We start from the raw sequence: 9,736 nt of genomic DNA on the forward strand, positions 1-9,736 counted from the left end.
TAGCATACTGCCATTACTTTAATCTAGTCTAGGAATTTGCTCATTCTAAATTTAAACAGATTTAAAATTTGCCTGCAAACCTGTTTTTAAATTATTTGATTGACACATTAGATTTAATATTAAAAAGGGAGTTATTCATCGTATGTGATGATGAGGAAGTGTTGGAATTTAGAAGCATTTTACTGTCCTTGAACGTCTAATGAGCGGTGACAACGTCCGAGTCGGCCAATGGCGTGCGGGAATTTCTGACGAGCGCCAATCAGCATCTGCTCCGATTGTTCCGGGTTGTGGGCGGTAGCTCGGACTCCCCAGTCTCCTGACAGCACACTTGACAGCGAGCTAGCCCGCTAGCTTCACAGCCACCGACTCCTGACTGACCTCCGCTCCCAAGATGGCTGGTACCCGAGCCCTTGGTGTTCTCTCCGGATTCACATCGAGGAGATACGCGCTCCTCACAGGTACAAGCTGCCGAAAGAGATAAAGATATCCCGCGGGTCGCGGGGGCAATGAGAGTCCTTGATTAACTACGTGCCGCAGTTGGTAATTAGCTTGTTGGAGTAGCTGTTAGCTTCGGAGAATGTTACCCAGCAATGCGTGGTAGTGCTTTGTAAAACACTGTCCTTTTGTTTTTTCCACATATATACATGTCAGTGAACGTTTAAACTACAGCGTGAGTGTGGGACTTTGTTTTTTAAGTGAGGAAACTTGACTGCAAACGTGCTACATGTGCTAGCTAGCTAACTCAGCTGGCTGCTACGGAGTCCCGTGAGTTCAGTCAGGGAAGAGGAGGCTCGAAATAAAAGTTTTAAATCAGAGTGTTTACTTCTTCTCTTGACTGTAAGTGTCTTGGCAGTTTAAACAGGGATGTGACGGTGTGAGCAGGGTGTCGGGAGACGTGTGTCATCCATTAGCCTCTGTGATGGCAACTCTCTGTCTGATCTGTGGGCGGAGAATGTAGGTGAAGGGTCGTGTTCCAATGGGTTGCATAGCAGGGATCAGAGCGTTCGAGGTCACGGTTAGGATATATGAGCGTCTCATATACTCTCTCTGTGTGTGTCTCTGTGTGCGTGCGTGCGTGCGTGTGAGAGAGAGAGAGGACTTTCTGTCTGGATGCAGGTGTCAGGGCCTTGTGTTTAATATGTTTGAAAGGCTGGATCCCTTTAGAAATCTGCTTCAGGTTGTGTGTCTTATAAAAGAGGCCTGGACAATATCAAGATCAAAATGTTTATATAAATAGATTTCAATGATTATAATAGTTTGTTTGTGTAACATCTTTCAGAACGCACATAACTAAGTAAATATGTGTCGTGAGATTTGGAAACATTGAATAAAAATAATGAGTAATTGAACATTTAAGGAGTTTTACACACTTTTACAAAGTGCTTCACATGACAGATTAACACACACAAAATATGCATTAGCAATATTTCGATTATTGGACTTTAGTAAAACTGCTATTGAGGTCAAATATATTGCAATCATTTTTTAAATTGTTTTAGTGCCTGCCCCCGCCCCTTGGAAATTCCAATATCCTGTAGCTCACACTTAAAACAACAATAAAATAAAATTATTTACATTAGAAATGGGCTATTATAAGGCTATTTAAAAACTTGCTAAAATAATATATGTATAATAATGTTTTGTTTACTCTTGTTTTTCTTTATCCACAGGCAATAGCTTCCGCACCTTCTCTGTAGGTCCTGCCATGCTTGGTAATTCCCCCAAATAATACATATTTATATAATAAATAGTTAAAAAGTGGTCACCCTGTTCAATGACACAATTCTTTCTCACTCCACATTATCTCTCCTCTATTTTTAGCCCGTACTCACGTGAACTATGAAGTCAAGGACGACGTCGCTGTTGTACGGATCAACGACCCGAGTTCCAAGGTGTGAGCTCATTGAAAGTAAATATGACATGTTTTTACTGCTGGTATGAAAAGTCAACCTAATGGTCGCCTCTCTGTCTAGGTAAACACCCTGTCACTCCAAATGCAAAAGGAGATGGCCGAAGTAATGGATGAAGTTTGGGCCAACGATGCTGTTAAGAGTGCTGTCCTCATCTCCTCAAAGCCAGGATGCTTCATCGCAGGAGCAGACATTAAGTAAGACATAGCTCCTGATATCGACTCAATTCAAGAAACAAAGTTACAGTCTTTTGAACCTTTAACATTAAGATCTTCTGAATGAAATGTCAAAGAGGTTTGTCATGTCTTTCATTCTCCGGATGCCTTTTCACACGCTCCACCTCTGTTACAGTATGATCCAGGCCTGCAACAACGCAGAAGAGGTCACCAAGCTTTCTCAGGCAGGACAGCAGATGTTCGAGCGGGTTGAAAAATCTCCAAAGCCCATTGTTGCTGCCATCAATGGCTCCTGCTTGGGCGGTGGCTTAGAGGTGAACAAGAACATATTCCGCAACCAGCAACTTCTTACTAAACTGGAAATATTTGACATGGACTATTGATCATAATGTCTTATCTAATGGGTCATTTTTTCTATTTCAGTTTGCCATTGCCTGCCAGTACAGAATTGCAACAAAGAGCAAGAAAACAGTTCTCGGTACTCCGGAGGTCATGCTGGGTCTTCTACCCGGAGCTGGCGGTACGCAGAGACTCCCCAAAATGGTTAGTGCAGAAATTGTAATCATATGTTCTCTCAATTTGAAGAATATAAGTGCACTTCTGTTTTCCTTCCTCTTTTTTACCTTTAACAGATATTACATTTTGACCACAGATTGTCAGCCTCAGTGGAATCATTTGAATTGAAATGTCGATTTAGATAATAAAGAACTGGGAACAAAAATACATTTGTTTCTAGAACAACTTTTACCCAGCACTTGCAAAAATATATTGTGTGTGCCTCCTGGAGACTGCTATATTCCCCAAATTTGTATGGCAGTGTCTCAAACACTTGCTTTGTTATGAAGTATAAAAACTGCACACAGGGATTTAGATTATCTGCGGCTGCAGCAGTTTTGTTGGATTCCAGAGGGGGAGAGGGGTCTGTGTGCAGGGCTCCTCTTTGTTAGTATTTTCTCTCCTGACAGTGGAGCTGATCTGAGAGCACAGCTTGCGCTGGAATTGACCTTCCAGAGGTGCCATGTAGGCTGACAGTTTTGCAGAGTGGATCTGAAGAGGGGGGGGGAAACAAGGGAAAGAGTTTAACACAGTGAACAAACCTGCTGGGTTTATGAAACAGCAGCAAAACAAAGGTGGAAAGACAGCTAATGACCTAAATGCATATATTCATGATGCCCAGGGGCTTGTAGCATCACGCGCTCTGCTCTTTTTTGAGCTGCCTCTGCCTTTTTTGTTTACACAAAAATCTATGGGAAGTGACTTTAGAGCTTTGCATAAGAGCCAAACTGCCAGTTCAGAACTCTATCACAATTGTGGCACTTTTGTGAAGCGGTTAATTAATAAATAAAGAGACATGAAGATCAAATGATTCTAAGTTAAATCAGAAATAGGTTTTAAGTATCAATAGATCGCTCCTTTTTTTCTTTCATGCCTTCACACAGTTTGTAGGATGATGCAGAACATGGTTTGTGAACGCATCCCATTTAGTGGTAAATTGTGTGAGCATAGGCCTGAAAAGGCTCAGCCATAATGCAGTATAATCTGGCTAATGCTCATAATTGGTTTAGGATGTTTACACGACCCTAACAGATTATTTCCCCTCGCTTCACTTTGTCTATGTCCACTCGGTCCACCTCTCAACAGTCATGAGTACAACTGACTTCAGTTTAACTTGTGCTAAAAATCAAAATCACATTAATTCATCTATACACAGCACTAAACTGTCTATATTCATGAAGGGTCAGATCACGTTTCATGTTTGTTTTCTTGTTATTGTCTTTAGGTCGGTCTACCCAGTGCCTTTGACATGATGCTAACAGGAAGAAATATCCGAGCAGATAAAGCCAAGAAGATGGGGCTCGTCGACCATCTTGTAGACCCTCTAGGTAAACAAACATACAATAAAAAAAGACTTTGCTGTTTCAAGTAGGTACTTTTAAAGTTTAAGCACCTGTAGACATTATAATTCTTGCTCGATATTGGACTGTGCATGAATTGAAACTATTATGATTAATCTTATCATCCCTGCTTGTATTCTAGGACCTGGCCTAAAGAGTCCAGAGGAAAGAACGATAGACTACCTGGAGGAAGTTGCCATCGAATGTGCCAGAGGAATCGTCAACAAGAAAATCTCTCTTCACAAAGAGAAGGGCGCGATGCAGAGTCAGTTGTGCTGCATTTGACTTCCTTTTGTCACTTGAACGTATTCAATTCTATAGGTGGAAGAATAACTTTATTTAAGAGTTGATGTTCTTTTGCCCACAGAGGTTCAAGACTACATCATGGGCTTTGGGTTTGTGCGGAATCAAATTTACAAAACTGTCCGCGGAAAAGTTATGAAGCAGAGCAAGGGACTGTATCCAGCACCCCTACAGATAATTGATGTAAGTAAATACTCCCCATAAGCAACACGTATATTTGAAAACTAGGATGGCAGAAATTTAAGAAATTAGCCTGCTTTAAAAGGCTAAATTATTTGCTGGAGAGCAAATTTATTTTATGCAGTGTGGGAGATTATGTGAGTGTCAGTGTGATCATTCACTTGTCAGATGAAAATCACTGTTTAGTAAATACTGTAGAAGACTCTCTTCTGTCCTTTGACTTGAAATGTAACTGTGGTTTGTGCTGCTTCTCCTTTCAGTCTGTGAAAACTGGAGTTGAACAAGGTCCAGTTGCTGGATATTTAGCAGAGTCTCAGGTAAGGTTTGTTGTTCTATACCACTTTCAAATTTAGTATTTACTAGGGATGCACCGATATATCGGCCGAACATCGGTAGCGGCCGATATTCGCCTCGTTTACTGATATCGGCTTATCGGTAATAAACTTGACTTTCACCGATATCATTGGCCGATGTTCATATTTGTTGTAAAACCGCTGGGCACGTGCCGCGGCTGGGGGAGCAGTCACTCCGTCGCCCTCCTCTCCGCGCCGCCGGAGGCTCAGTGTGCGGCACCGGGAGGTCCTCATCCGGTGGCACCTCACGGCGCCGGCGCGGAAGGCGGGGAGGGGACTGGGTACGCGGTCAGCGGCGGCGACTCTGGACGCGTGTCGGGCCCTTCTCGCGGATCACCTCAGCTACGGCGACCGCTGGGGGAACCCTCTGTTCGCGCGGGGGGGGGGGGCACCCTGCGGTGCGCCTCGGCTGGCGCCTAGCAGCTGACTGAGAACTGGTGCGGACCAGGGGAATCCGACTGTTTAATTAAAACAAGCATCGCGAAGGGCCACGGTGGGTGTTGACGCGATGTGATTTCTGCCCGACACTAAAAACAGGTAAAACTGAGGAGGGCTTGTTAAGTTATCTTGACTCACGCAGTGTAACTTGGTTTAAAAAGTATGAGCGTAGCGTCTGTTAAAGTACTTTATTCTCATGTGCATCGGCTCTATTCATCCGTCTCATGCACAGGTAACAAGGGAATTGACAACATACGTTATACACACAGAAGCCGTAACACATCTAATAAACGGGCAATACTGCTACCGTAAATCAATGAGAAGAGCGTTCTCTATAATGATACTTTTAACAGGGCTGTTTTAGACAGGGTAAAAAGTGCTGTTTTAAATTATCCTTGTGGTATTTTGACCAAAATATGTTACAGACATTTCATTAAGATCCCAAGGAACCATTTCAACTTGCGGTAAAATGGGCATAATATGTCTCTGTTAAATAAAGTTTAGTTAAATCAGAGATTGTTTCATAAATCTGATTCAATTTGTGCTCATTAAAAGATAAGAGTGATGAATAGTGCTTTTTAAATAATGATTTAATTATTTTTCTGGCACAAAAGGGTGAATGAATAACAACAAAAAGAAAATAAACAAATATCGGTATCGGTATCGGCTATCGGCCAGATTGTTATTTTAAATATCGGTATCGGTATCGGCCAAGAATTTCCATATCGGTGCATCCCTAGTATTTACAGTAGCTCATTGTTTAAGTGAATAACACAAATTTCCATGGCTGTCACAGAATTTCGGGCAGTTGGCAAGAACCCCGGAATCAGGGGCCCTGATTGGTCTCTACCACGGTCAAGTTGCTTGCAAGAAGAACCGCTTTGGAACTCCCCAAAAGGAAGTGAAGTAAGTGTGTATCAAAGGGCTTGTGTGTGTGTGATGTTGGATAATCAACACATGTTTCACTTCAGTATGTGTCTTTGTTTTTCACCATTAGGACTCTTGCCATCTTGGGAGCAGGTCTGATGGGAGCAGGTATCGCTCAGGTGACGGTGGACAAAGGCGTGCACACAATCCTGAAGGACACCACAGTGGCTGGACTGGCCAGAGGAGAGCAGCAGGTTTACAAAGGGTCGGTTTTCACACAGCAATTATCACATCACACATTTTGATAATATATATTTGAATAAATTGTCATTATCAAACCATTATGACAAAGACCTGTAATATAGGCTTTATATTTTACAGTTTATAAAAAATAACATTATAAATGAAAAGAAAACTACAAATACAACCACTTGAAAATAGTAAACATTTTATATACTTATTTTAATCAACCAACTAATTAATTGGTCAAGCTCTTATTGTCATGTACTGTTGATTAGCTAGCATTACCTGTGATATGAATGTATTATATTTCAACCTACATGAACCAAAATGACAGGTCACATGAAAACCCCAACATTTATTTGAATTTTCATTCTTTTCCAGGCTCAATGACAAGACCAGGAAAAGGAACATCACGTCGTTTCAGAGGGACTCCATATTGTCCGGCCTGACCGGCAAGCTGGACTACAGTGGCTTTGAAAATGCCGACATGGTTATTGAAGCTGTGTTTGAAGACATTAAGATCAAGCACGCAGTCCTGAAGGAGGTGGAGGCTGTAAGTGTCACTGCAAAGATGCTGACTCTGCTTTTCTTACAACACCTAATCATTAATTGTGTGCGACTTTGAGCTGACAAACATTTGCCTGCAGGTCACCTCCCCTAACTGCATCTTTGCCAGCAATACGTCCGCTCTGCCCATCAAGGATATCGCTGCAGCCAGCAAGAGGCCAGACAAGGTTTGAACTTCGGAGCCGTGTATTTTAAATATCTGCACTTTCTTCTAAATTCAATTTAAAAAAAGCAATGATGCTGAATGTTGTTTTATCTCTAGGTGATTGGAATGCACTACTTCTCTCCAGTCGACAAGATGCAGCTCCTTGAGATTATTAGCACTGATCAGACGTCACAGGACACCATCGCCTCGGCTGTGGCAGTCGGCCTGAAGCAGGGCAAAGTCATCATCGTGGTTGGGGTGAGTTGAAAACAATACCTCTTTGGCAAATGCAACAATGAAGTTGTACGTGGCTGGAAATGAGAGTTCAGCATTATTTTCCACAATGCTTCAGATGTGAGTTGCTGCAGTAATATATCACACTAATGGCTTTGCAGGATGGACCTGGGTTCTATACCACAAGGTGTTTGGCTCCAATGCTGGCGGAAGCTGTACGAGTACTTCAGGTAAACTACAATCTGTAGATATTTATGTGATAAGATGAAATCCTACTCATTACAAATTATCGCTCTTTTACACATAGTATTCATGTATCCATTATGCACTAACAGGAAGGGGTTGACCCCAAGAAGTTGGATGGACTCACCACGAGCTTTGGTTTCCCTGTGGGTGCAGCCACGCTGGCCGATGAAGTCGGTATCGACGTAGCCGCCCATGTGGCCGAGGATCTGGGCAAAGCCTTTGGCTCTCGCTTTGGAGGTGGAAATGTGGAGGTTCTGAAGACCATGGTGGAGATGGGATTCAATGGTATGGCTGTGAAGCACTGTGGTCTGCTTTTAGTTGGAGGAAGAACTTCCCTGTTAATTAATGTGAGCATGTAATCTATGAATGTTTAATCCTCGTTTGTTATTTCCACTCAAGGCCGCAAGGCGGGGAAGGGCTGCTACGTCTACCAGCCAGGACTCAAGGTCAAAGAGGTCAACCCAGATATTGGAGAGATCCTGGAGAAGTACAAGCTAACACCAAATCCTGCTGTGTAAGTGGAAAAAGCAGAAGTTACAACAGTGTTAAGTCGACATTCACCTTATAAAACTATAATCGCACTCAGAGTTTTCACGCTGTTAACTTTAATATATTGTTCCATTTGTTCCTAATAAAGGTTTAATTTGAAAAGGATACAAAACCCTTTAAGCTTTTAAACTATTACATTGTTCATTTGTCACTTGTTTAACCATTGAAATACTTGTTTTCTTACAGTTCATCGGACTCTGATGTGCAGTACAGGCTTGTTTCTCGATTCGTCAATGAGGCCATACTGTGTTTGCAAGAGGGCATTTTGAACGGCCCTCTGGAAGGAGACATCGGGGCTGTGTTTGGACTGGGATTCCCTCCCTGTCTCGGAGGTCAGACTTCAACTTAAATCATGATTCTGAGAAACTTAACAGTGTCTGTATGCTCAATATATGTCAATGGGAGGAGCATCACCCACAATAAAGAGTCTCCTAGAATCATATATTCTATCTGATATCTAATCAAATCTATCTCGCTTCCAGGACCTTTCCGTTTCGTGGACACATTCGGCGCCGACAAGCTGGTGGAGAAGATGAGAAAGTACGAGGCCGTGTACGGAAACCACTTCACTCCATGCCAACTTTTACTGGATCATGCAAACGATTCCAGCAAGAGGTTTCACAAGTGACCGACTCACCACATGTGCCAGTAGCGCTTATTAACAATAATAATGCCTACATTTGATCCCATTGAGTGGAGGCCAGCATTCTGAAAGTTCCCACAGTGGCCAGTTTATTAGGGACAGCTAGCTAAGACTGATGTCATGAAGGTTATAAGATGTAGAAGGGTTCTCATCTGGGATCATTTTGTTGCTGTGTTGCAGTAAAATAGATGTGTTTTTGTTATTTAGCTGATATAAGTCTATAAAGGGAGTTATAAAAAGCCTCCAAAATGATCACACAGTTAAATAAACACCTTCGATAATAACTCTGTTTGCAGGACTATTAGTTTGATCTACATGTACCTAATAAACTGGCCACTGTGTTCAATATCAGCAGAAATTGATGGTTTTGTATTCCTTAACATTATTGATTTACGTAATGGTGTATAGATGGAGGAGGAGCTTAATTATTCACACACACTGCGTATGTAAAGACACTATGGAGGCAAAATAAATAAAAGCAAATATTCTCCTATTGGAAAATACATTAGTGATGAATGTGTACCAGTTTCAGCAAGTGTCTTTTTCTCTGTGTACATTAAAATATATCTCTGGCCTTTTTGGATGTAAAAAAAATAAATCTTTTGTTAATGAACCATATTTGTGTTATGTTTATTATTTATTTTTAAGGTGCGTTCAGGTGCTAATTTTGTTTCTTTCACAGGGTTATTTATCAGTGTCAGTGAATCAGACCATATGTGTAGGGAGAGCTCCAATCCAATTCGTCGCGCAGGTCACATGTCTCGTTCCCATTGTCCGCATAGCAGGGTGTGTACCAGCCGGGGGAGGCGGTGTGGGCTGGGTCGGCAGCGGCAGCAGCAGAAACAGCATCTTTTCCTTTTTTCATTCTAAACATCCTGTGACTTCGCATCCCTCTGTGGGAGATGCTCAGGGCGGAGGATGCGGCTCAGGGTGCGGGGCGGTGCGGGGCGGCGCCGGGCTGCGGTGGACCTCACGTGGGACAGAGGC

At 42.4% G+C, this 9,736-nt stretch overlaps 1 protein-coding gene across 1 annotated transcript; it reads left to right on the forward strand.

Moving 5' to 3' along the window:
• Window positions 1–299: 299 nt before the first annotated feature.
• On the forward strand, window positions 300–9,367 carry hadhab (hydroxyacyl-CoA dehydrogenase trifunctional multienzyme complex subunit alpha b). Its single transcript, XM_053434260.1, has 20 exons — window positions 300–458; window positions 1,671–1,712; window positions 1,822–1,892; window positions 1,974–2,107; window positions 2,262–2,400; window positions 2,510–2,629; window positions 3,867–3,969; window positions 4,124–4,246; window positions 4,349–4,467; window positions 4,725–4,781; window positions 6,052–6,161; window positions 6,253–6,387; window positions 6,747–6,918; window positions 7,013–7,099; window positions 7,195–7,335; window positions 7,473–7,541; window positions 7,647–7,842; window positions 7,957–8,071; window positions 8,293–8,438; window positions 8,589–9,367. The coding sequence occupies exons 1-20, from the start codon at window positions 392–394 to the stop codon at window positions 8,732–8,734; spliced, it is 2,292 nt and encodes a 763-aa protein (XP_053290235.1). The 5' UTR covers window positions 300–391; the 3' UTR covers window positions 8,735–9,367.
• Window positions 9,368–9,736: the final 369 nt, after the last annotated feature.

Source organism: Pleuronectes platessa, chromosome 11 (genome assembly GCF_947347685.1).
Source record: "Pleuronectes platessa chromosome 11, fPlePla1.1, whole genome shotgun sequence".
Classification (NCBI taxonomy): Eukaryota; Metazoa; Chordata; class Actinopteri; order Pleuronectiformes; family Pleuronectidae; genus Pleuronectes; species Pleuronectes platessa.